A 25,955-nucleotide genomic window follows, 5' to 3' on the forward strand; every position below is an offset into this window, starting at 1 on the left:
AAGTAAGATATTTTCCATGGCTCTTGCTTTTTTATTTTATTTTTACTTTTTCCTATCTCATTTTTCCAGCTGCAGTGCTGCCAGTCATACAGTGAAATGTGTTGAACTTTTTTTTATACCCAAGCAACTTTGCTAGTCCTGAGCAAGCGACCAAGCTGCAGCCTTCATTACAGCTGCATTTTAAAAATTTACTCCAACTTCAAATGACAATACCTGGATTGCAAAGCAGACCAGGGCAAGTTTCCACTGACTGCTACAGTCAGGGAATCTGCTGTACTGTGCTTCTGTGCCAGTAGTAATACTAGTCCTCCCCTAGCTAGAATAAATTTCTAATTTAAATGACAGGAGAGCCAGGTGAATCTGACAAACCAACAGACTCCTTGTCTCAGCAACACCACTGACACTGGTGCTGGGGCTCCATTTAGCCATGTGCCCTCCCCCCATCCTAAGGGCAGGCTGCCCTCACCTCTCCAGCAGCACAGGAGGCTCCTTGCAGAACCCAAAGTCACAGCCCAGAGCTGCACAGCATGTACTGCTGACAGGCTGAGGTGCAGTACCTGAAGCATGCAGTTTTCCAGGCAAGGAGCATGCATGCAGCCCTCACTATCAATCAGCCAGCATGAGCTTACTGCCCTGTGAAGATTTCCATTCCCCCACGTGCTACAGGGCACGAGTTTGCAGCTGATGAGGTGCTGTGCCTTGGTCTGCATAAGCAATAAATTGCCATGTGTGAAAGACAGCCAGTCAATTTCCCTACTCATGAGGCATGAGCCCTATAGAAGCACCTAGCAGTCAACAGATGACCATGGTGGACAGATGCACAAACACGAGGTCAAGGGAGCATGTTGGTCAGATGGTGAGGAGTAATTTGATGTGATAGTGAGGAGGGCAAGATCAGTGATTCTTGCCTCCCCACACAGCCTCCTCTTCTGCTTGGTGCCCAACTGCTCACACAGTTCTGCCTGCCTCCCTGCATAACTCACACCCTTCTCTCAGGCCTCCTTTTACAAGCTCAGCTCTCTGTTCATGTCCCCACCTGAAGGGGAATGTTCTCCATAAGGAAACTCTTTGCAAGCTGCTCAGTGAGCAGAAGAACAAGCCTGGCTCTCTATGCCACTGCAGATTATGGTCTATGGAAATAATTTCCCAATGGTAACAGCATCAGTGCTCAGTTGCTGACTGACTGGAAGGGAGCAGAGTCCTGCAGTTGCCATACAAACACATACTCCACAGGCTCCATAGCACAACAGCAATGTACTAAGCTCAGAGCAACAAGATGAGACCAAAGCTCTTTGAGTGCAGCACTGTGGCATCAAAAACCCTGATCTGGGACACATACCATACAGGCTTCATTTAGATACTACCTTGCTAAGTCTATTTTCAGTATCCATCCTCATATCTATTACCAAAAAGCATCTAAAACTACCCCACTGCAAACATATATCCTATTCCAAATTGCACACTCATCCAAACATCTACATTAGCAAAAAAAAAAAAAAATACTGAGAAGACTCTTTTTCACACCAGCTGATGTCAATGTAAATAAATTGTTGACACAAAGGACTTGTTGGTTCTGTCAAGTATAGGCACAAACTTGCACTGGTCATGGAAACAAATTTAGATTTATCCATTCCCACTCATATAAAACATGCCTAAAGTACGTACAGTAAAGTGCCATGGATACATACCATAATATCTGCTTCCCTTGTGGCATATCGAAGATTAGGGTCCAGCCAGTACATCACTGCTTTTACCTGCTCAAAGTTGAGGAAGAGCACGAACACCAGGAACAGAAAATAGAGCACACTGAGACCTGCAAAAAGACTCAGTTTTAAAATCATGCTCAAAACTGCTTGGAACATAGAGTTCAAAAAGCTCTTTTCAAACAGCTGTTCTACAAATGAATTTCTATATGCAGCAGCTACATACAGAAAAGCTGAAGAGACCCCAGTCAGATGGCAATGTCTGAGCACTCTGCCCTTCGTATCCCCTCCTGTGACTAGTGATACAACACATGCTCAACTGCAGGAACAAAATCAGCCTAATCAATTTAGACATGTGCAGTACAAGGCTGTGATCAGGATGCTCCTTAGTAAGAGATACATTAGCATCCAGGATTGCATCAGCTCTGTCCCTTTGCTTTAAGTATTCTTGGTCTCACTAATGTAAGTCCCTAAGCCTTTACACAGATTTCAACATAAAGATCAACTTAATAATGCCACCTGGCAATTCTGAGCTGTGCTGGTAATAAAGAGTAATTATAAACTAATGCATGTCTGAGTTACTTTTGTGAGCTGGAAAATTTGCTGCTTGAACCTTTTAAAGATAAATATGATTATTATTTCTTTTCACATCATTATAAATTATGGAACACAACTGCATTTAGGAGTACCATTTCACTCTTCCAGTCTGAATAAGGTTTTTTTTCTTAAAAAGAAAAACTTATTGCCCTAGGTGTAGCACTGTGGGCAGATGAAGCTTTTGTTGGGACCATATCTTTACATTACTCACAAGATCCCAGATATCCAAGACCACATTTGGAGGAGGTATACAAACACCATTTCCAGAGCTTCAAATGTATCCTGCAGCAATGTCATGGAAGGCAGAAAGATTAATGTGAATAAACTTAGGATCTGCCATTCAAAATAAACTGCAGCAATTTTAAAAAGGCCTTTTAAACCATAACCAGGACTCACATGCTGATAGCCCACAGTGTACACCAGAAAGCAACTTTTGTTCAGAGACACATACATGCACAGGAAGTACGTGCATGGTCCTGTGCAGTCCCTCCCAGAAACACAAGGGCAACAGATGTCACCCTGCTAAATGAAGCACAGCCTGCAGGCCAGGGTGCATCTGGAAATGTTGAGGATGTACCAGTCCTGCCCTTCATCTACTGAAGGGGTCTGAGAACTGAAACACAGCTAAATGAACCACACCAGAAGGAGAATTACACAGGGAAAAATGCTGCTCCTGATTTTGCATGCAGCCTTTTCCCAAAAGTACAGGGGTCAAGCTCTGACAGCATCAACATTGAGAATGACCTTTCACTCTACATGTGGTGAAACTTGAAGTGAGCAGTAGGATCTAGTGTTTGCAGTAGGAGTAATGTTTCCTAAACTTTCCAAGAAGTAGGTTTGTTTAATGAGAACTGTCTAATCAGCAGTATCCTCTCAATGTCAACAGATGAGTAATCAGCTACTTTGGGAACCTACTTATTTTTAGATATAAGGTGGCAGGAGAGAGGAACATTCAGTCTGCCTAAAAAATAAGCAAATGTGCAGTCTACTATATGCTCTGTGAACCCTGAATTATTTAAAAATAAAATTCCTCATGATTTTGCTGTGTAATTCAGATGCTTAAGGAGCAGGATTTCACTTGTGAGTTTTGTAGCTAACAGAATTATTTTTGGAACTGTAAATGCAACTGATTTTTACAGGTACTTTTAATGAAATAAGTTAAGAATATGAATACATACATGTCAAGAATATTCATAAATGTTAACCTATGCAATTTAGCAAACAAATAAAGTAACAGCATATTTTGCCAATAAGGAAAAGAAACCAAGTACTCAACTGTGTTTAAAAATCAGACAGCATATGCAGTAGCTGGGGTTGGAAGAGCTGAAAGTAGGAAAGGTGTGGGGGAAGGAGATTGGGAAGCACAAAACAGGATTTGTAACAGAATTAATGATCCCTTTTTTGTGATTTCATTTACACCATCCCAACACAGGGTGACTACAATGAATTCCCAGACATAACTAAGAATAGATTATAAGCAACTGCTCAGGAGCAGGAGGAAAGTAACATTCACACAAGTTTGACACACAATTATGTTTCATGACAATTCCATTCATCAGAAAGCTAAAAAGGCAGGTCCTGCAAAATCAATGCAAAAGTTGGAAACACAAACTTACCAAAAACCATCCTCCACAGAGCAGGGTGAGGACGTGTAAAGGGTCCTATAGACAGCAAACAAAAAGCTTATTAGGAGACAGTCAGTAAAAACCACAAAATTTATTTTTGAGTCATTGCATATGACTACTTGGCATGAGCATGGATCAGTTCTTCATCAAACTATGTAATACACCTGAAAGCTGGAGCTCTATGCTGTTAAAAAAATTCCAGCAGATTTCAGAGTGGAAAAAGGAGACTGCCAGTTGGTAACATGAAGACAATTTTTCACTGTTTTTATGGAGTCATGTCCAGAACAGTAGCATGCTGTTTGTTCAGCAGACACCACATCTCAGGTGTCACCTGAGGATGTCCTGACCTGGTTTCCAGAATGCAGCTTGCTCCCAGTTAAGATATCACATACAAATTTGTCTGTGTTAACAAAAAAACATGGTCCTTAGTCTTCAGACCCACAAGAAATGTTACCAAACAGGCCTCCTGGAATTTCCAAACTGAGCATCATATATAGCTGACAAGAAGGAAGACACCTATGGTCTTTACTGGTGTGAAAGATGAAACTGATTTGTTAGACTAAAAACCTCTCAGCTAATGTGAACAGCAGAGAAGGTAAATCTGGTGAAACTGGAAAACATCTAAAGATGAATCAGACATTTAGGTAGCAAGAAGTGGCTCAACAAATATTTTCAGCCCACATTGCAGACCACTCTTCCACCACTGTATGCATCAAGCTGCTTTTTCTCTGGCATTCAGTTTTTTGTGCAGCACTTTGTGAAAAGCATGCATATAGAACTTTAACATCTGGGGAAAACATATCCCAACTCTGCAGTACAAAGCTGCCCTGCACATGATCACTATTTTTTCCTGAACATTGCCAACTGTCATACAGTTTAGACTTAACCCAAGAATCACTATTGTGCTGACAGGAATAAGCAAAAATTAAAAAAACCAAACCAGACAAACCATGTATAAGCATTTCTTCCACAGAATTAAGCGACACAGAAACGTTCTTACATTTTTATACTTTCTGCTCCTCACGCAACTACCAAAACTTTTGTCCAACTTTAATTTCTACTGAGCAACTGAGGTTTTACATTGTAAATGCAACTTAAACCATTTGTATTACTATCTTCTGGTAAGGTGCTGTGTCTGAGAACTTTTAGAATTATACTTCTGTTGAAACACACTGAGGCAAAGTTCTCCTAAACATTATTTAAGGGTCTGTTAGCATCATTACTTACAATCTGAGCTGCAACTGCACATCTGCAAATAGGACACTGATTTTGAGAACTTAACTTCCTTGTTAAACACAGACTATAAATAACAAGCTATAAATAACACTTATCTCTGCTCAGTATGACTACAACCCATTTTTAGACTGTTCCTTAACATAAAAGAATTCCAATGAGTAAAGAAAAATACACTGAAAATTGGTATTTAAATAAAAGTCCAAGTAAATATAGTGGCAATAAAGAGAAACATTTAAAAAACACAAAGAACAAGCTGTATAAACCTTACTCACCATTAGGAAAAGCTAGAACACTGATGATTAGAAAGAAGAAAATCACAGAGAGGATACCCCTCCAAATATTATCCTCTGGTACAGAATCATCCCTAAAGAAACAGACAACACAGTATTAAAGTACATTATAAGGATGAAGTCAAAAGGCTCTCAAGATACATTATTTAAATAAAGAATAAAAGGAAATTAAATATAAGAAATATGCATGCCCATTATGTTACAAGTTAAGACAGTAATTGCACTGAATGATTTTCACACTACACTTCTGGGTGTCTCCTTCTCACAGGAGGGTTAAATATTTAGTAAACACATGCAAGCCATTAGCATTGTTAGAAGTGAGTGTAGAAATAATGATCAAATTTAACATAAGGTGAAAAAAAATCTTCCTGCTTTAATACTTACAGAAACATCATTGAATTACTTTTACACAGCAACTTTTACTTTTACACCTAAACTAAAACTTCTGGAAGCCTGGATGCAATTCCTAGGTTTCCCTCTGCTGTTTTGGTGCTACTTACAATATCTTTCACTTCCTTTTGCCTATCCTCAACATCAAATGCCTGAGATGAGGGCAGAAATAATTATTATAATCAGTCTTTAGAAATAATGAATGTACAGCTTAGAATCTGTAACAGAGACACAGCACAACTTGAAAGACCCAAAGAAAAGTATCAATTACTTAAGATCGATTAAGCCAAAGCTCTGATTATAGCATCATGCATCTGTTGGGCTGCTGTTACATTATAGCCAGAAGACAGACCTAAGAATTCAGATTGGAATGCTGAGGCAAACTTGACAGAGCCCTTTCTTTTCAGGCAGGTAGAAGATTAACAAAATAACTCTCCCCTAACTTTACTAACCAGCAGACAGTTTCTGGGATACTTCAGTAATACAAAAAACCAAACTTCAGTCTATCATAGTATAAACAGTGAATATTTCATAATACCCACTACAACTAAAGTCAAAGTTTTACTATCTGGGTAGTTAGCATGCACTTAGGATCAGTTTATTCATTTGAGTATACTTGTTTATTTATCCACAACACAATAACAAAATAATTCCTAGCAAACTTTGAAGGTATAAAGCTCTTCCTGGAAGAGCATCTGTCACATTTCTGGGTGGTTCAGTAAAGAATCCATGACAGCATAAATGCTCTCCACATTAGATACTTGCTGCAGTTAGAAAATATTTCTCACTTAGCCAAATTATTTTTCTTTTCCTCAAAACTGAACCTTAACAGCTTCACAGCAGGCTTTCATCACTGTGAGGCATTTAAGCACTGTGTTAGTTTAAATGTATGGAAGGAAAAAGTGCATTAAACACAAATGGTTTCTCTGCAGGCCTTAGGGACTTCCCACAGCATTTTTTTTTAACCAGCTGAGTTCAGCCTTACCAGTCATTTTCCAGCAGCCATGCTGCACAGGCTGACACTTTATACCAGCCATAAACTCCAGGTTCCAGAGCTTAACTCAGGCTCCCTTGGCAATCCCAAGACTCATGCCATCCAGTGCACTTCTGGCCAGAGCCTCCAGCTCTGATGCCCCAGACAGCAGAACCATATCCCTCTTTTAACACATGTAAATAACACACTGAAACACTCTGTCATGGCTGCCACCAAGAGGATGAACTGGTGTTTTCCTTTTAGATAGAACAAATAAGTACAGTTGCATCACATCAATTCATCACAGCCAGCAAAGAAGTGAAAGACATTGTGATCACATCACTTAACTGCTGCACCAGGTGAGACTAAAGGTCCTCCCTTTGCACATCAGGATTCTGAGTACTACTCAGCTTCAGAAAAGCTCTCCTAGTCATGTTGGCACCACTTCCCGCCAAAATCAACAAAGATGTATGCAGGGTTAAACTGCCATTCATTCTAAGTGAGTGGCAAAGCATTTTACTTTGGCTTGCAGGTACATTTCACAAGGGATAGACACCCAATCTTCTTGCCAGAAGCAGGTAAGAACTGGTGTGAGCAGAAACTTACTGCTGCACACTAGCTGGTATAAGAATTATAGTGTTTACCTGGAAGAACTATTCTGGGGAATGCCAAAGGGAAAGATGCAATCATAACAAGCTGCAATTGGGAAAATGTACTAAATCATCTCCTTACATAGCCCAAGAATTGTTGACTCTGATTTTGAAATACAGCATTCATGCAGCAGAAGCAAGGTCTCTAATGCTTACATGGGAGGACAGATGAAAATTCTCAATTTTAACCCACTTTATAAGGGCATTTATCAATTCTGTGGCTTTTTAGAGAAGAAATTTGAAAAAACAAAGAGCATAAAAACTGCATAATCTTTATCCCTCTTCTGTTCTTCTCCAGAGCAGTAGATTACAAAAATGTCAACGAATGAGTTGTTACGTCACCAAAAAGAAGCTGAGGGGGGAACTCAATTGAGGAAAAAATAGCTAGGACACTAAATTTGGAACGTGGAAGAAAGAGGAAAAACATCTTCCATAAACTCAGCCAACCCTAAATACAACTAAAGAATCCAGTTTAATCAAGCCCATTAATCAAGGGACATGCAAGACAAAAGCCCTACATCCTACAGGTCCTACTCCTGCTTCCACAAACCCAGGCAGCTTCATCCCAGAAGCCACTAGTCTGTCACCCTCCTCAGTCCTGTTGTGTCCCACAAAATATCCCCTCCAGGACTCACTCCTGCAGGCTGCCTCTGGGCTCAGAGAGGGCCACACTCCTCTATCTAGGGTGGAAGAGGACAGGGAAAGCTAGAGCCACTCCCCACCTCTGCCCTGAGGCACAGGACAGAAGCAGTGGAGCCTCTGTCTGGCTCATTCAGCAGGAAACAACCAAGGAAGCTGCAGCCATTGTCAGAAGCACTAGAAGGATGTGCTTTAAAGAACAGAATACTCTCTATTACCCACTTTAACACAGAAAAATTAAAAAACACATTTCTTTTGGATTATTATTATTATTATCATCATACCTGAAGATTCCTGCTATCTGAAGTTCAGTTTCACCCTTATCTGTCAGCTCAAAGACAGTAGCAGCTGCTCTCAGTGATCCTAAGGAGGACTTCATGTTATGTATGGCTTGCTACACACAAGGGAAAAGCATTTTCTAAGTTCCTCAGAACTCTCCACATAATTTTGACACAAAGCAATTATAGAAGAGACAAGAATTTAAGGAACACAGAATTTCCTCTGTCTATGGTGAAGTTCCTGAAAGAATAAATTTTACTTCACAACATCAGCATGAATCTATCATAGAAAATCCCCCACTCAACAAAGTGCCCAGGAGAGCTACGGAACAACTGACAGCACAGGGGAAGCAAAGAATCACTTGTGACACCTTACAGGGAAGTCTACAGGGCCGTGTGCCCAGCAAGTGGGAAAAAGAACTTAAACATCACCTTAATTGCATGAGTCAGTGTAGACTCAATGCAATAAGCTGATGGAAAGGAGCACAGACTGTAAAAGCATGTGAGAAAGTATCTCCTCTTCCCCAGTCTCTCAAAGAGTGTATATGGTTTGCATAGTGTCCCAAATGAGGCCCAGAGGCAGCACTCTGATATCAATCAGATCTATGAAACTCCTACAACAGTTGAAAATAGCAGGACGAGAGGGGAGAAAGTAAAATCAGAGTACCTTCTACAACCTGAGAAGAGGAGAAATAGAGAAGAGTTAAACAGAAGTCAACTGGTATTTAAACACAGGAAGTGAGGCAGAGATAGACAGAGGGAAGAAAATGAAACTGAAGAAGTCAGTTAGAAAGACACACCAGCAATCCTCTTGGAAAAATGCAAACAAACATCCCAGAAGTGAAGCAATTTTATTTGGGCCTGGAAGACTCCAAAGCGCTGAAATTGCTTCTTAGCTCACCCTCTGCTTGAAAGAATTAATGGCAAAATTCCTTCCCCAAAGGTGAGCAATCCATTAATCCTCCAGAATGACACTGTGATGAAAATTTCTTAGTGAGTCAGAACTTTGACCTAAATTAGCCCTTCAGGGGAAAAGTGATGAGGCAAAGGGACGAGGAGCACTTGTACCAAAGGTCTGTAATTAAACATTGTAACAGAGCACAGAAATACATCTCTGATTTTGGAGTTAAGAAGGGATCCAAGTAGAACAAGGGATGTGCTCACCAAAAGTATCTCCCTTGGGGCCATACACATGTTGAAACAAGAAAAGGCACACCTCAGACTATCTGCACTATGTTACTTTTCCTTATGGCCCTGTCTCAGCTCAAGCCAGGCTTGGCCATTATTTCACAGCTGATGAAAACTAAACATTTGATTCTTAGAATAAGACAAAATTACACACTGAACTGTGTATCAGGCTTAGTGACAAATAATAATCTTCTTACATCAAATGGAGAGTTGTCATAAATTAGTGTTTTAAGGTCGCTTTCAAGGGGGGATTCGCCACAATCAGAGTTTAAGCCACAAGACCACTGAAATCCATGACTGCATACACACAGTGCCACAAAAATTTAAATGAGTCTAAAACGCACTGCACTACCTAGCCAAAACCTCACAGGAATCACTGCCTACGTACAACACAACTTAGTCTGCAGGAGGATTATACAATCATCTTCACATCCAGTGGGAAGCAACAAAGAGTATACACAACTTCAAAAAACATGCAGGATACCCCTGAGACTGCACTGCTATACCCCTTGTTTTCAAAGCAACGTTCCTGAAAAACCTGTCCGTTCCTGGCAGTATGGCCACAGATGACTGCAGGGGTGATGCCCACAGAACCCTCCCTCCCTGTGGTGCGCCAAGGATGTGGCTAAACCCACCCATGCCAGGGCCTGAGCCCTGCTAAACCCACCCGTGCCAGGGCCTGAGCCCTGCTAAACCCACCCATGCTGAGCCCACCCGTGCCAGGGCCTGAGCCCTGCCAAACCCACCCGTGCTGAGCACACCCGTGCCAGGGCCTCAGCCCACCCGAGACTGGCCACAGACAGCGTGGGGTACAGAAGCGGTGCCACAGAACAGCCACTGCCGTGCACCGCACGCTTGGGAAACCATCTACACGAGTGATGTCACCGCGGGGCTGCTCGATAGCCTAATAAAGGCCATTTCTGGCAACTCCTTGAAACACACATTTTAGTAGAGACTTTAGCAGATATCCCCAGAACGATGACCAAGTTCCCAGGAAACCCAGTGGGGATGATGCCCGCTCTGGAAAGGAGGGCAGGATGCCCACTCTCCATTCGGCACGGGCCTGCCGAGCGGGGGTCGCGGGGCGCTGCAGGAGCCGCCCGGGGAGCGCGCCGCAGGCACGGCCCGGCCGGAGCCGCGCTGCCCCTGCTCGCCCCGGGCCGGGCACCGACCCTCCCCATTCCCTGCCCGGGAACGCCGGGGCTGCCGGCACCCAGGGGCGGGGCTGCGGCTCCCCGCGGCGGCCGCGCACCTGGTGAAGGCGAAGGCCATGAGGCTGAGGATGGTGAAGCTGAGTAGGGTGATGGTGTGCGGGCGGTAGAAGAACTCTAGCGTGATGTCCTCCACCTGCTGCTCATTGATCATGCGGAAGTGCAGGCGGTAGTTTACGTCGTCCTTGCTCAGGGTCCGGCTCCCCACGCACGACGCCATCTCGCCCCCTCTCTCCCCTCGTCTCAGCGCGGCTGTGGATGCGCGGGGCGGCGCGGCGCGGCCCGAACCAGCCCGGCCGCCCGCCCGTGCCGCGTCCCGCCGAGCGCAGCCGAGCGGGCCGAGCGGGGCAGCGCCGCGCCCGCCGCGCCGAGGGGCGGAGCTCGCCCGGCCGCGCCCACGAGGCGAGGGAGGGAGAGAGAAACGGAGCGCAGGAGGGGAGTTGGCTGCGCCATACCGCCCTTTTATAACACGCGGAGAGAAGGACGCTGCTGCCTACTCCCCCGTGTTTCCTTCCTAGTGGTGTCGCCCAGGCCGGGCCGGGGAGCGGGGTGCACACGTGGGCCGCGCCGTGCCGCGCAGCGCCGGTGAGGCCCCGGTGGGTCCCGCTGTTCCCGGGCCGGGCGGCACTGTCCCTTCTCCCGCAGGCTGCACGCAGCGGCTACCGGCGTGGGGAGCCCTGCGGGGTGAGGACGGCGGGCGCGGCCCGACTCAGCCTCCCCGCCCTGTGCGGTTTTACGCGGAGGGCCCCGTGCCCCCGGGAGGGTTTAGGTCCTGGCTGGGCTTCCCCGTGCTCCCGAGGGAACGGCTGTTCTAGAGGGCGGCGGGCGGCGGCCTCAGACCCGGCTCCTCCGTTTGTGGCGCGTTTAAAGCCTGAAGGCCGTAGGTGGCGCTTTGCAGCGAGGGGTTGCTGTAACGCCGGGGGATTCACGCTCTCGGCTATACGGCGAGGCGGGCAGCGCCCGTATCACCCCGCGGCTTTTTCCTGCCCGTAGGATGCCGTGTTGCCGTGGGTGATGGCCGTGTGGGCTCGGCACGCCGCCCGCTGGGGCTGCCTGCTGAGCACGGCCCGTGCTGCTGCTGAGCTTCCTCGGCGGCTCGGGGTTGCCGCCTGCCCCGCACGGGCCTGCCCTGAGCTGGCCGGTCGGGCTGTGCTGCCCGCTGGAAAGGAGGCGGCTCTGTGCAGACTGCGGGGGCACAGGCGGCTGTCCGCAGGGAGCTGCTCCCCGCCCGACAGCGCCAAGGATGCAGCCTTCTCTGCTCCCGAAAGTAACCTGCCTTCAGTGCAACAGGAACAAGCAAAACCAGAAATATTACCTGATCTGAATGCAAAAATACTGGACGAAGGTAAGAGGCTTTAAGGGATACAATTTCTCCCGAATCCTCAAATTATGTCTGCAGTATGCTGTGGTTCAACCCCAACTGGGTTCTCCTTTTTTGCCCCGTTCGCCTAAAATATGTATCTGGATTTCCTGACTTTCACTTCTAATTAGCTCGTAGTTAATTCAGATAGTTATGGTCGATGTGGCATGCAAAGAATATCTTTAAAGTGAGATAAAGGTATAATGTTTTGGGTAGAAATGTAGGTCTGGAGCTGCTCTTTGAAGGAGTTTTCATAACCCTACCTGCATCTGTTTGCCTTTCCCTCACAGATGTGGTGGTACAAACTAAAAGGTTTTGGTTTGGGGGTTTTGGGCGTTTGGTTTTGGTGTTTTTTTAATTTTTTTTTTTTTTTTTTTTTTTTGGTTTGGGGTTTTTTTGCCTTTTTTTTTTTTTTTTGTTATTTGGCTTAGGTTTTTTTGTTTTGGTGGTTTTTTTTGTTTGGTCGGTTGTTTTGTTTTTGTGGGGGTTTTTGTTTTGTTGGTTTTTTTTTTTATTTTGAGTGAGGCTGGGAGACCGCACCCCTGAAGCAGCTCACACTCCACGGTTTGAGGGATCAGGAAGGAACAACAGGAGGCAGTGGTGTGAAGCCTCCTCAAGCGCTGCTCTGATGAGAAATGCTCACCCAACTGTCTTCTGAGGAAAGGACACGAAAGGAGATAAATGCAGCGGTGCCTTGGTGTTGTTGCCCTGAGGAAATTTACTCACTTTTTACCCCTACTTTTATATCTAAACAAAAAATATAATATTTCCATCCTTTCAAATTACTTTAGGTATGCTGAGGAAATCTGCTCTGAATTACTGAGCAGCTTTGTATGTTCAGATTCTGCTTTGAGCCCAGCCAGCCTGGATTATACAGAGCTTATTATTTGGGGTGGCTCAGACCTGCAGCAGAGATCTGTGTGTGTAGCTGGTTCTGAAACAGTGCTGCACCAAAGTGATGGATCAGCCAGTTGGTATGTGGCTGCACCTGTGATGTAGTTTATCCACTGGCCAGATTATCTGCCAGCAGACTGACTGGAGAATGTGTGTGTAGCATTTTGCCCAGTTGTCAGTCTGTATAATGGAGTAAACATAATTGATAATTTTTGGGGGTTTTGGTAACTTGAAGTATGATTCCCAATAGGAAGTGTAAGGACCTTAAAGTGGCAATAAAAGACATGTATGTGTGTGGAATGGACTTAATTGTATATTGGTTTGGTCCTCAACAAGTTGAAAAAAAACACCACCTGATATTCCTATATATTCCTAGAGAGTTCCTGTTCAATGTGTAAATGTTGCTGAAAGCATTGTACTGTGCTTTTGTTTCTGAGGCTATGAGAAAAAGACAAGACCTTCAATAGCTATCAAGCTAGTGTGTGCAACTCTTCCTGGAGCATTAGGCACATCCTAATTACTTTGGAGTTACTTGTAGAGTTCTAGTGTGCCTTTGTTTCTTGACTTCGAAGAGTGTTACCCTGGTCTCTCAGAAGCCATTATACAAAGGTGTAGAGCACTGAAAATCCCCTTCCCAAAGAGTTTATAATCAGGGCATCTGATCAGTAATCAAACTGATGATTGATGTGGATGCTAGCAGCTAGCCTGCAAACAGCAATCTTAATCTTGCTGCTGTGAAGTCCTATCTATGGAAAAATAGATCTGTTTAGAGAATTTGTTTTTTAAAGACCTTGAGTTCTGTGACTTGGAACACTTGGGGGAAAACAAGCATAATAATGTTCCCTTTGAAACCTTAGTGAGTAGGAAGTTATTCCTTTTGCTGTTAGAGATAGTGGCAGTCAGCTGCCTTTCTGTAATGGATAAGACATAATAGCCTGGCTGGAGTTGACTGTGAAATACATTGAAAGTTAAAACAGCTGCATTCCAGGCTGCATTTTCAGGACAGCCACAAAGCAGTGGGCTGGTCAGGTTATGAAAAATAGTCTTGGCAGTGGCCTTTTATCTGGCTGTGATCAGGCTAGAATGCATTTGTGAAGACATGAAAGAGGATCCTTTTCCAGAGGGTGATTTGATCTCTTGTCTGCAGTGTCTAGGCAGCAGACTGGCAGGCTTGCTGGGTGCTACTCTCAGATTTGGCCATATGAGTAAAAGTTGATGGGCAGTGACCAGGAGATGGAACAGAGGCAAAAACGGGGAGCAGAGTTTATGTTCACATGTTTTCAAATAATAGGCTGGCTGTTTATCACATGGCACAGTGTTCCTGCATTTTGGAAAGGATTTTAAGAGATCTGTATAGCATTTGGTGGGAGCAGCTTTGTCTTTCACAAAATGCATTTGGGTTTTCTATATTTGTTTCTCAGACTGGGATGACATCCCACCTTCATCTGCTCTGGAAGTGATTTCTGAGGAAGAAGCTGTACAGATCATTGCAGAACCCCTTCTCCCCATTCAGTCTTCCACGCTTCGTGATTACGTTGATCACTCAGAAACTCTTACAAAACTTGTCCACCTAGGTATGTGTGATTTTGTTTGTGTGCTCTGCCTATGCAGAGCTTTGCAAATCCTGTCATTTGTGCTTTGCTCTTTCTGATTACCTTGCAAACTTGAAAATGGGAACAGTGACCAATGGTGAAAAGCTGCAGAATGTTATCCAGGGTAAACAGACAAAAGGAGGGGACTGTGTCACTAGCAGTGCCATACTGCTGGGAAACAAAGCTGGCTGGTGTTAGTCCCTTAGTGCTCTGTTAGAAGGAGGCATCTCCCACAGCTTCAGGAGGTGGGAATCACTGTGTAATTTAATTTAATTGGTCTTTCTTCTTCTGGGCTGGTTAAAAATGCTTTGATTTGCTGCAAAACAAGCTGCAGCTCTTCATCCTTGGGAGGAAAGAAAAAGAATGGTTGCTATGCATAACATTAGGAGTGAGGCACAGTACACTGGAGAGGCAAGAGGGAAGTGTCAAAAAAACTTGGACTACAGAGATGCCCAAGTTCAAGCTTTCTCACCACCTTGTTCCCCAAACGTGCAAGGAAGACTGGGAAGAGGTTGGAGAAATTAATACTTGAGAGGAGGAATCTGTCCCCATATAGTAAGAAATTGTCATGTGTGAGTCAGTGTACAAAGGCCCTTCATTGCAAAATTGTCATCTCCCCTTTTATAACAGATTTGGAAATTTCATGTGCACATACTTCTGTGCAACAAGAGCAGGTCTCTAAATGTGGCACATGCAGGTTTCACTGCAAAGGTCTTTCTTCAAAAAATAAACTTAGCAAAAGCTTCTAAAATGACTGCTTATTTTATCTGGAGTCTTTCCACAATATACAAGGTATAGCTTTCTTGTGTTGAGTAATTAAAGTATGCAAAATCAGTGCAAAAAATTGAGTAGTCCTATAAATTCCAGCATGCCTTTGGGAAACACTTAGAGAAAGCAGGGTCTGTGTTTAATTAAAACAACTTCTAATTTTGTTTATTGTAGGAGTTGACTTATCCCAAGTGGAGAAACGTCAAAAGGCAGGTCAGCTCTTACTGACCTTGGACTTTGAAAAAGATGTAAAAAAAATACTTCTGTTTCTTAAGGATGTGGGTGTAGAAGACAATCAACTAGGACCATTCCTGACCAAAAATCCATACATTCTTGGTGAAGATCTGGAAGCTTTAGAAACCAGGTAAGCCTTTCAAGTAGTAGCAGGGTGTTAAGCCCCTTGGCTTGAAGATCTGGTTTCCCAAGGTGGTTTAACCTTGTCTGAAGGAACCTGTGCTGCCTGCTGCCTCCTTTCTTACTCTTACTCCTTTCTTACCCTGGCTGTATATTCTTGTGCCTCCCCATCTGTTGGCACTAATGTGTGATGGTATCATAAGTCAACACCGTCACCCACCTGAAAACTGCCTATTAACAAATTTTAATGCCCATCTCTGTCTCTCTGCCACAGAGGAAGCAGCTTGCCATCGTAGGCCACTTTCTTTACTTGTGTCAGCTTCCTTTCCAAAATGACATCCCTGAGGCTTTACATAAATTTGTTGAACAATATTAAACTCTTCAGCCACAATTTGAAGCCTCATGAATTCTGCAATCAAAGAAGCAGATCAGATTTCTTCTGTGTTGACATCTAATAGCAACAGGAGGTTTTGGTGACTTTTTTTCCTGTTGTCCAGCTGAAACTCAACACTACACTACAGTGAACTAATTTGTGTGTGTGTGTTTGTTCACACTTCTATGGCCCTAAACTGTTCTTCAGTCCTTAAAATGGACTTTAATTTGTAATATTATTCTTAATTCAATAGTTTTTTTCCCAGAACAACTCATGTATGTATGTGCATGTTTAATGAACTCAAAACTTCCCACTACTCCAGAGAAAAAGTCTGTCATCTTGGCTCTTGCATGTAGTAGCATTTCTATCTGAAAGTACCAGTATTTAGAAACAGGCACAAGAGTAGACTCTTGTATAACATAGACCTAACTTCTTTCTCCTCTGTTCTTCTAATCTTGTGTTTAATAAGTGGCCTTTCAGAAACAATATCCAAAAAAAATACCCTATGTCATTTTTCCAGAAGTAGTTTTGAGTTTAGGTATCAGACCAGACTGCTCTTCTGAAGAGAGGCTTGGGGTTTTTTTTGTGATAAATATCCTAACTCTTCCATTAAGTCAGATTTTCTTTTCAGTGACACTCCTGTGGCACTGGCTGATTAGTAAAGAAGGGGCTAAACAGAGCAATCCAATTTCTTCTTAATTTTCTGCAGTATGATTCTTCTGTAAGTTTGACACTGGTGAATGCTGTCCTGCAAGCTTTAAAGTAAGTGTGTGTGCTGTAAAGGCTGTGAAGTGAGTGTGTCTCAAATAGCTGTCTTTTGAAAGCTGAGTATCACCTTTGCATAAACAGTTCGGTGCAGATGGACGTGGTATTGGTTACATCACTCTGGAATGTTTTATTGCTATGGATCCCATGTTGCCAGGAAACAAAACAAAATTTCAATAGGTTTGGCATTTGACTTCAGATAAACACTGTAAAAGTCAAAACATTCCATAATTCCTAGCAATTTTGACAGTTGCAAATCAGTGTCTGTACTGCAGCTGCACCAGATGCTTTGTTTTATGCTGGTGTTAATGATGACTTAAAACTGTTAACATGCTACAGAGAACTGCTGAGCCCTGTAGTGGAACGAGGGCTGACCTTGGTGCCAACACTCACAGATGTATCTCAGGCTTTGGCCAGGTTGGATAGTTGTGTTCCTTTAATATTTTAGTTTCTACAGTCAAGTTACTACAATCTTGCCATTCCTCTTTTAAGTTTCTTGCCTTTCCAGGAAGAAACACTCCAAGTGTGAATCTTAATGACTTGTTAACAGAAAAGAAGTGGAGTCGGGACAGCCAAAAGATTTGATTTTTATTCTGCTCATTTAGCTGTTTCTGGGATGCTTGGAAGCTGTGCCAATTCCATTGTCATTGTCTGGAGCCTAGGGTGCTACCTTCTGTGTTGGGGTGCCTGCTCAGTTAGGAATTGGTCCTCTAGAGCTTGTTTTTATCTTCCATCTGGGAGTTTTTGGCTTGTGATAATTTCTGAGGATTTGTGGAAAGAGGGAAGTTGAGTGACTGGAAGGTAATTTTATTTTTTTTTCCTCTCCACAAGACATAGTTTAACAAAAAGCCCATTTTTTACTGAATATCTACTTCTGCAGAATATTCTGCAACCCATTTATTATCTTAATTACTACCAGATAAGGCAATTCTTGTATGCTCTAAGTTGATCTGACTGCAAATACTTCTCATATTGCAACTACTTTCATCTATAACCAGAAGAAGCCTCTCCAAATTGTAATTTAGTTGTTTAGTACATGGTCGTATGTGGATTAATTGTGTCTCTTTACTTGGTGTGCTGTATTTGTCCTCTTCAAGCATTTTCTTCTGGGAGCTGTGGTAATCATCTACTGCAAGTGGGACTTGAAATAGGATTTCACTTTCACTGAAATCAAAGTTTGGAAAAAGTTTTGACTTGGAAAGAAGGAAGGAAAGCAAGCTCTGTTAAATATCAAAACCTTAGTCAACTCCTCTTGCTTTCTGACAACCAGATGTTTGTTGCTCACTTGTTAGACCAGTGACTGAAAATAGGGCAAACACAACTTCAGCTGATGTAGAAATATCTTTTTCGACAATATCTCTACACACAGCATCCTTGTATGATATTTCTACTCCAATGCTATTGGCAAAACAGGAGTGTATGAGGTATAGACTCCATTCCTTCAGCAGTAGAAATGGAATTCATTAAAATAGCAAAAGGCTGTATATATCTTCTTGTCCATATCGTATTAATGTGTTTGCAGTCTAGGAGACAGACTAGTAGTTAACTGTAGGTTAACATTGTTATCTGCTTAAGTACAGCTGGAAGGAATTAAAATCTGTCTTCAGTATTGACATTCTGCTCTGAGGTTTATTTTACTTCTAATTAATTGGAAGGGAGGGTATTTTGCTTTTACGATAACTCCAGATTTCACCTTAATTATTTTTGGCAAGGTTGCATGTTAATGCTAGAACATCTGTCCATTTATAAGATATCATTGAGGAATTTAAGTGATCACTGAATAAATGGAGGCAATATAATCTTCATCACTGGATTTTATTTTGTTTTTGTTCTCTTTCTAGAGTGGCTTACTTAAAATCAAAAAAATTTGGTAAGTCAGAAATTGCTCAGATGGTCTCAAGAGCTCCATATTTGCTGTTGTTTTCAGTGGAAAGATTGGATAACAGACTGGGTTTCTTCAAAAATGAACTTGGTCTCAGTGTAAAAAAGGTAAAGACTGAAGTGTTCAGGTATTTTTTATTGACAGTTGTAAGGTCTTGCAATATGAATACTCCGAAGTGTTTGGAGATTATCAACAAACATTGTGTTAACACCAGCAATGTCACTAGAGGGTTATAGGAGGATAACATGGTTTTAACTGTCTGTGGAAGTGATATGGACACCTGACATTCAGAGGACCTGAAGTACAGCTTCTGAAGATGACCTGCTACAGTTTATTATCAAATAAGCATGTGTATGTCCAGTTCTGTTATTTGAGGTGGGTCAGAGGACTGAATTAATTACTGAAACAGCAAGCAGCTCTTTTAACTTCTGGAAAATTATTTGATGCTCTTCATCTCTTCAAGATACTTCAACATACTTAAAAATTATAAAACTAGTCTAATTTGTGAGTATCTTATCAAGATAAATGCTAAATCATACGCTCAGCTCACCAAGAGTGACCTCTGTGTTTGCTCATGGGTGCACACCACATTATGCGCTTAGCAGGTATTCAGCACCTTGCTTTGGATCTTCAGGGCAGGTGGTAGCTGGACTTGCCTGGAGTAAGTGGGCAGTGTTAATTGTGTCCTGCAGTAGGTGGGGATTGCAATGAATACCAAATTCCAAGTGGAATCTTGGGTTCGTCTGTTAGCTGAACAGTCATAGCTGCTACAGTGCTCTGTTGCTGGCCTTTCCGTATTTGAGGTGAGACATCTCCTTGGAAAAAGGTTTAGCCACCACCTTGTACTCAGGGTGGACTGCAAGTAATCAGACACTTCAGGGAATGTGGAGTATTTCTTGTAGTGCTGTTACACTGTGGTCTAACCAGATTCAGAAGTTAGCTCCACTGCCACTAAAAACCCTTTTATAGCTTCCATTGGGTGGTGTGTTGTTTACTTTTTTTAAAAAGATAGGAAGAAACAACTTGAGGGCTGAAAGAAATTGAGTACTTGAGCTTACTTTCTCCTTTTGATGCATGCTTTTACTCCCTATCAGCTTTACATTGTATTATTTTTTATTTTTTGTTTTCTTAAAGAACATATTTGAGTAATGTTTTGCATCTTAACATACTGCTGTTTCATGCAAATTCATCTTTGGTGTAGAGATAAAATGAAATACAAAATTAAATGAAAAAAAAAGTTTATATAGGATCTTTCTTTCAAAGCCTTCCATAAAACTCATTAATTTATGTGTTTTTCTGATTGTAGACAAAGGATCTGGTAATTCGTCTTCCAAGGCTACTGACTGGCAAAATAGAGCCTGTAAAAGAAAATCTTCAGGTGAGCTTATGAATAGATATTAAAAGTGTATTGTATATAGTTGAAGAGTTGTGAGGAGATTAAAATTCTTGTAGGGGATTGTGTACAGAAAGAATTTAATGAAATAATTTTGGTGGTGATATAAAGTAACTGTTAAACCATGTATTTTCCTCTATAGCATGCAAGCTCATTCAATGCACAGAGCATTACCTTATTCTCTTTTCTACTCTGATGCATTGCCTTCCTGCCAAAAGTTGCTATATGATGACATAAATGGTTACCCACTTTTAATGAGTAGAAAAATACTCAAGTCTTTTTTTCCCTCCCCTTAATTATTATGGTTTTTGCTAACTTGGATTGTCCGTGAGTATTTAGGAGCAAGAAATGTGCAGTTGATTATTTTTCTCCTGGCAGGTAACTAGCCTGCCAAAATGTGCATTTGACACCTATTGGCTGATAGCAGATGGTCATTATTAACAACTGTTGGGTAAATAACTTCAATCCCATGGGGATTCCTTTCCCTTTTGAAAATGTAAGTGTATTGCTTCAATTACTGTGCTGTAAAGCCATCGAGGCCAAACAGCATGATGTAGTGTAACAATTTGTGAAATTCCATAATTCTATAACAAATAACTATAAATCAAAATGTATAATTTTCAGACAGACTCACTGTTCTGAAACTATTAAACACTAGAAGTCTTGCAATCTGAAATGTGTGTGTGGTAAGGGAGGAGACTGGAAAGTAGCAGACTGTTCTAATTAATAGTGCTTTCTTTTAAACACACATTGTTTCCACAGGCTGGGGAGCCATTATTATAATGAATGTGTTTTTGAGGTCTTTATTTCTATGTGACTATCTTGTTTATCCACCAAGAAATACAGCATAGCACCTCTATTTTTAAAATGTGTGAGAAAGGGAAAGAAAGGAAGCGATTTTTAGGTCCCCACTGTTGGAATCTACTAATTCTTAAAAGCTCAAGCTTTTCAGGAGGTTGGATTCAGAATCTATGTTCAAACCTGTATGTCCTAAACTGGTGGTGGGAGGACAGTACTTGGAAAGTGAAATCTCGTACCAACAGTTCAGAAGTGATCAGGTTGCATCCCTCATTCTGCATGGACTGTTATTTAGAAACAAGTACAGTAGCTGATCTTGGTTGTCGTAAGATACCAGTCATGGACTAAATGTGCTGAAGGATTGTTTAGTCAATCCTCTGAGGGTTTAATCAAGCACAATTAGAGATTCATTGACAGGGTAAAACCTGTCAAAGCTTTCATTACCACTCCTATTGTGGGAATAATACATACTTTGTTGACTATTGCTGAGGCTTACACAATAAGGATATTAGCGTGTGTGGCTTAGAGAGTTATTGAATATTAAACATGTTTGCTGTCAGACTGAGTGCAGTCAAAGCAACTTACACTTGAGCTCACTGATCATGTCGAGGGAGCTGTTCCATGTCACAGAGTAGAAAATAAAAGCTCAAGATTCTTGCCACAGTTACCTCTATAGTGGGCCCAGCTTTATCTCTGCACTGATTTAACACAGGGTCTTAACTCTGGTTGTGTATCTTGATGCAGGAAGTTACCCCTGCCAGCTCAGCTCCGTGGAAGGTACCACTCATGTGCAAACACCTATTTCCATACTTGAACGCTGTCTCAGTTGATTGGTATTTTGTGTGGTGCACAAATATTTATAAAGCAGAAAAGCTGAAATGAGGAGTTGAAAGACCTGATTATAGTTGCCTCTAGAAACAGTTCCCTGTAAGGATTTGGAAGTCCTAAGGTAAATTCAAAACCTGGATTCTAAGCCCTTCCATTCATATTTGACAAGCAGTTCTGGAAAAAAGCCGCACTCTTGGCACATCAAACTGGGCAAACAAAAACACCACCTTCTTGCCAATTGAAGTACCTTAGTTTGATATGAAAGTCTGGTTATGTTAGCTGGCAAGCACACCCACTTCATGACTGAAAACAAGCTGCTTGTAAGTGTCACTGGAGGATAGAAGAAATGACTGAGTTAACAGACACTCTTGTATGCTGAATTCTTTCTCAACAACTCAATGAATTGCTTGCCATTCTGCACTTTGGGAGGAGTGCTCATGATTTTATTGAAAAAATGTGTTTTGTTTTCCTTTTGGGAAATCATAATTGAAGTCAAGTCAGTTTCTGAAAAAGACATCTTACTTTAGACTTTATTGAACTGTAGAATAAATCAAATACCCTACGTATTTTGTAATCTCTTTTAAGTTCAGCAGACTTAAGTTGAAAACTATAGAAATTATACTCTCTATTTTAAAAAATGTACCTTGGATACATTAGCAAAAGTAGGCACTACCTATTCGATTGCTGTGTTTTACAAAGCTCAACAGCTCCACAGAAAGAAAGTCTCTTGACAGCTTGGTATTGAAAATGATACAGGACTCTTTGGGGAAAATCTTTATGCTTTTAACTGCCATACATATAGAGATGTGGCTTTTTTGTTCATGTCTCAGACAAACTGAAAAATACATCATATTCACAGAGGCTATCCTTATTTTGGGGATATTTTATAAACAAATGACACTTTAATCTAGAACAATAAATAATTTGTATTGTCTGACTTGAGAAGAACTGAAGTGGCAGATATTTTTGTGGTTTTCATTCTTGTTCCTGTGTAAGAAAGAATAGAAGAATTTTGCATTACTCTATTTCAGTGGCACATTAAAATAAGCTGAGTTTGCTGTTTGTAAAATAAACTGACTTGCAAAGATAAAATTGTGCTCTTTTTCAGGTTTGTCAAATTGAACTTGGTTTTCAACGTGATGAAATTCAACAGATAGTGTGTAAAACTCCCAAGATTTTAACTGCAAGTAAAAAGAGACTCAAACAGACATTTGACTACTTACACAACATAATGGGCATTCCCCACCACATGCTTACTCGCTTTCCTCAGGTAAGCTGTTGATCTGGGAATAAATTGTAGGTGCTTCTGTCACAGACACTTCACTGATGTGCTGAAGGTGGAGCCTTGCTCTGTGCAGAACATAAGTGAATTCTCCAGCTAGCCTGTGGCTTTTACTCTAATTGGGATAACTTTTATTAGCAATCCAGAAACTATTGAAGATTTCCGATGGAACTGCTGCTTATTTTCCATTAGCACGTGTGACATCACTACCCAAAATCTTGTGATATTTAAGGTTTTTAACAGAGGTAGTCATGCTCACTTTTCTGTGTTCATGCAAGAGAGATTACTGCCTGCTTAGGGATTTGCTTCTCCTGAAATCTTACCTAAGAGACACAAGAGAAGACAGATTATGAAGAAGATCTGTTCATTAGGTAACATTATATATATAAATAGAAACATTTCTTTCAGGTTTGTCTACTTAAAAAATAACCTTTAGAAATTGTAGGATCTGAAAATACAGTGTAAAGGTAAGAGAAGTTCTGTCCAATAGACAATTAGATTATCCTTGGCCGTCTTATTGCTGCGGCAATTGCTAAAATACCACAGGATTGAAAATAGATTTGTTTCTTGATTACTATTTTGGGTTTTTTCCTACCTCCTCATTACTGCTATTTCCTCACAAATTGAAAGCTAAAAGTGTTAGTCACTTCATTCAATGCCTACATGCTGTTGCACTATCTTCTTACAAGGTAAAAATGAAAGCAGAAATTTCAGCTTCTGAACTGCAGTAATTTTCTTTCTAAAGCAAGTCTAGTAGAGAACCTAAGTGGCTAGAAAGCCAAAATTGCATGGGGGAATAAAACTATTCCTCAGGATTTTTATTATCTTGCTATTTAATCTATCTTTACTTAACAAGGATGCTTGCTTTTATGCTCAACTTCACTTTGCCCTCCTTGATCTGTAAATGACCACAAGTTTTGCTCACTTCTCAGTTGTCTTATTGTTGGCTTTATGGTGGTTCACCTCATTATTTTTCTTCGTTTTGTTTGGTAAGGTGAGTGTTTCCTCTATTCCTTATTCTTGGCACAGTCTCTCCCTCTCTTTCCTGTTCTTCCCTTTCACCCTTGAAAACTGAATTCCAGGATACAGGTAGTGCACATCAGTCTGCATATGGTTGGGCCTTAACTTGTGCCTTCACAAATACATATTTATCTCCATTGATACTCACTTTTATCCTGATTGACAGTAACGTTAAAAATAGGAAGTATAGAGGATTTTTTTTTTCAAATTCTATCTGATGTTACAGTTGCTGTGGTAACCATTGTGTCAGCTACAAATGGTGATTAAGTCTTTTTTTTAAAATTTCTTCTCTATTTTGACTGCCTCTTAAAATTCAAGAAGGCAGAGGAGGAACAGTAGTTTTGTTTTTCCCTCCTTGTTCAAATTAGTTTGCATCCCCATGGAACTCTTCTTCCATCAATGGAGTCTCTTTTTTAGTAAAATCTCTTCTTCCTGTGGCATTCATATGTTCATCAATATTGCCTCTATAGCATTTCTCTCTGTTCAGTTGTACTGCTCAGGAATGGACTTCGATCTTTGCTTTTACGACTTAACTGTGCATCTCATCTTCCCCACTTCCTTCTCTTTTCAAATGTTCTGCTGATTTCTTTTGTGTTTCCCCTACCATTGTTCTCATCTTTGTCTGTCTAGATTATTTTTTGTGGCAGGTATCTTCAAAGGTAGGCATTGCTGTGCAGCAGAAGACAAATGGTTGCTTTGAACCACCACACTGTGCCTTTTGGCCACATTATCATGACAGGAGTCACATCCACCCACCTCTGCCCTTGCCACGGTGCCAGTTTGTTATTTGCATTATGCCCTGTGGTCACCTCTTCATTTTTTCCTTGTAACAGTGGTTATTTGAATCTGTCTGATGCTAGAGGGAGAGTGCTCCCTGTTACTGAATGCCTCCACTGTCTTGGCTGTGATTACACAGTAATTACAAAGTAATAGAGTTGTTATATAGAAACAACTCTCAAGCACATTAGGGTTTTTGTATCACTCCCTGGTTTTTGTTGTGTATGTCAGCATATTGTATTGGAGTATTTATTTAGAGTTTAGATAATTTATATATAAATTTAACCTACCTGATGTTTGACGTAAACTAAAGGAAAATAAGCATATTATTTGTTTGCTTCCTAGAGCTTCAGTTTGGCTATAAAAAAAGCTCTAATTTTTTATGCCTCGGGGTCTGAAATTTAGACAACCTAAAAAATGGTTCCCTTTTTTCTTTCTTAGGTTTTCAACTCAAAGCTATTACGAATCAGAGAGAGGCATATGTTTCTTGCCTTCTTGGGAAGAGCCCAGTATGACCCAGCCCAGCCCAGCTACATCTCCCTGGATCAGCTGGTATCCCTGCCCGATGAGGTGTTTTGTACAGAGATTGCCAAAGCCTCTATGCAGGACTTCGAAAATTTCTTAAAAACACTTTGATTAGTAACACATGTAAAAAATTATAGAATTAAGTTGCAAAATAAACATACTTTATAAAACTACTTCCCTTTAAGGTCTCTTAACTTTTTAATTACTGGTTTTAAGAATTCATTGTTTATGAAGCGTGTAGGATTTAAAGGATTACAGTAATACTTATAGTAGCCTAAAAATGTATTTCAGAAGGATTGAGCCAATATGTTGATTGCTACTAATGCAAGCCATGTAATTAATCACTAACTTAATTCAGAGTGGATGATGCAGCACATTAACAGAAAGGTAAATTCAAATTCCTCTTTTTTTCTTTTGATAATGGCAGAATTTGGGGAGATAGGGAATAAGTCACGAGTCAGTTTTCCAGTCTTACCCTCTGTTATCTTCTCCTTTCACTCTTTTCCCCAAAAGTTAGAATAGCAAGATAGTGTGATAGTGAAGTAATGTGTTTACTTGCTTGAG

At 41.4% G+C, this 25,955-nt stretch overlaps 2 protein-coding genes across 4 annotated transcripts in view; one reads left to right on the forward strand and one right to left on the reverse strand.

Annotated features, from left to right (window-relative positions):
* PTDSS1 (phosphatidylserine synthase 1) overlaps nt 1-11,087 on the reverse strand; it is a 28,392-nt gene extending 17,305 nt beyond the window's left edge. For both annotated transcript variants that reach the window (XM_059476814.1, XM_059476804.1), the window contains exons 1-4: nt 10,822-11,087; nt 5,434-5,525; nt 3,917-3,961; nt 1,689-1,813 (exon numbers count right to left, since the gene is read on the reverse strand). In XM_059476814.1, coding sequence (XP_059332797.1) covers nt 1,689-1,813; nt 3,917-3,961; nt 5,434-5,525; nt 10,822-11,000 — 441 coding nt within the window. In that variant the 5' untranslated portion in view covers nt 11,001-11,087. The remainder of the gene's footprint in view (nt 1-1,688; nt 1,814-3,916; nt 3,962-5,433; nt 5,526-10,821) is intronic.
* Nucleotides 11,088-11,196: 109 nt separating this feature from the next.
* On the forward strand, nt 11,197-25,564 carry MTERF3 (mitochondrial transcription termination factor 3). 2 transcript variants are annotated; one of them, XM_059475676.1, is made up of 8 exons: nt 11,197-11,365; nt 11,774-12,125; nt 14,456-14,608; nt 15,569-15,758; nt 18,728-18,875; nt 20,075-20,146; nt 22,896-23,057; nt 25,308-25,564. In XM_059475676.1, the coding sequence occupies exons 2-8, from the start codon at nt 11,795-11,797 to the stop codon at nt 25,500-25,502; spliced, it is 1,251 nt and encodes a 416-aa protein (XP_059331659.1). In that variant the 5' UTR covers nt 11,197-11,365; nt 11,774-11,794; the 3' UTR covers nt 25,503-25,564. The 2 variants fall into 2 exon arrangements, with proteins under 2 accessions (XP_059331659.1, XP_059331650.1); XM_059475667.1 differs by having other exon boundaries at nt 11,294-12,125.
* Nucleotides 25,565-25,955: the final 391 nt, after the last annotated feature.

The sequence above is a fragment of the Ammospiza nelsoni genome, chromosome 1, assembly GCF_027579445.1.
Source record: "Ammospiza nelsoni isolate bAmmNel1 chromosome 1, bAmmNel1.pri, whole genome shotgun sequence".
Taxonomy (NCBI): Eukaryota; Metazoa; Chordata; class Aves; order Passeriformes; family Passerellidae; genus Ammospiza; species Ammospiza nelsoni.

Bases quoted from the DNA above. Each gene is read 5' to 3' on its own strand.
- MTERF3 (XM_059475676.1), top strand. From the start codon at position 11,795: ATGGCCGTGTGGGCTCGGCACGCCGCCCGCTGGGGCTGCCTGCTGAGC. The intron at 20,147-22,895 runs GTGAGCTTATGA...GCTCTTTTTCAG, and splicing joins CTGTAAAAGAAAATCTTCAG to GTTTGTCAAATTGAACTTGG. The intron at 23,058-25,307 runs GTAAGCTGTTGA...TTTCTTTCTTAG, and splicing joins TGCTTACTCGCTTTCCTCAG to GTTTTCAACTCAAAGCTATT.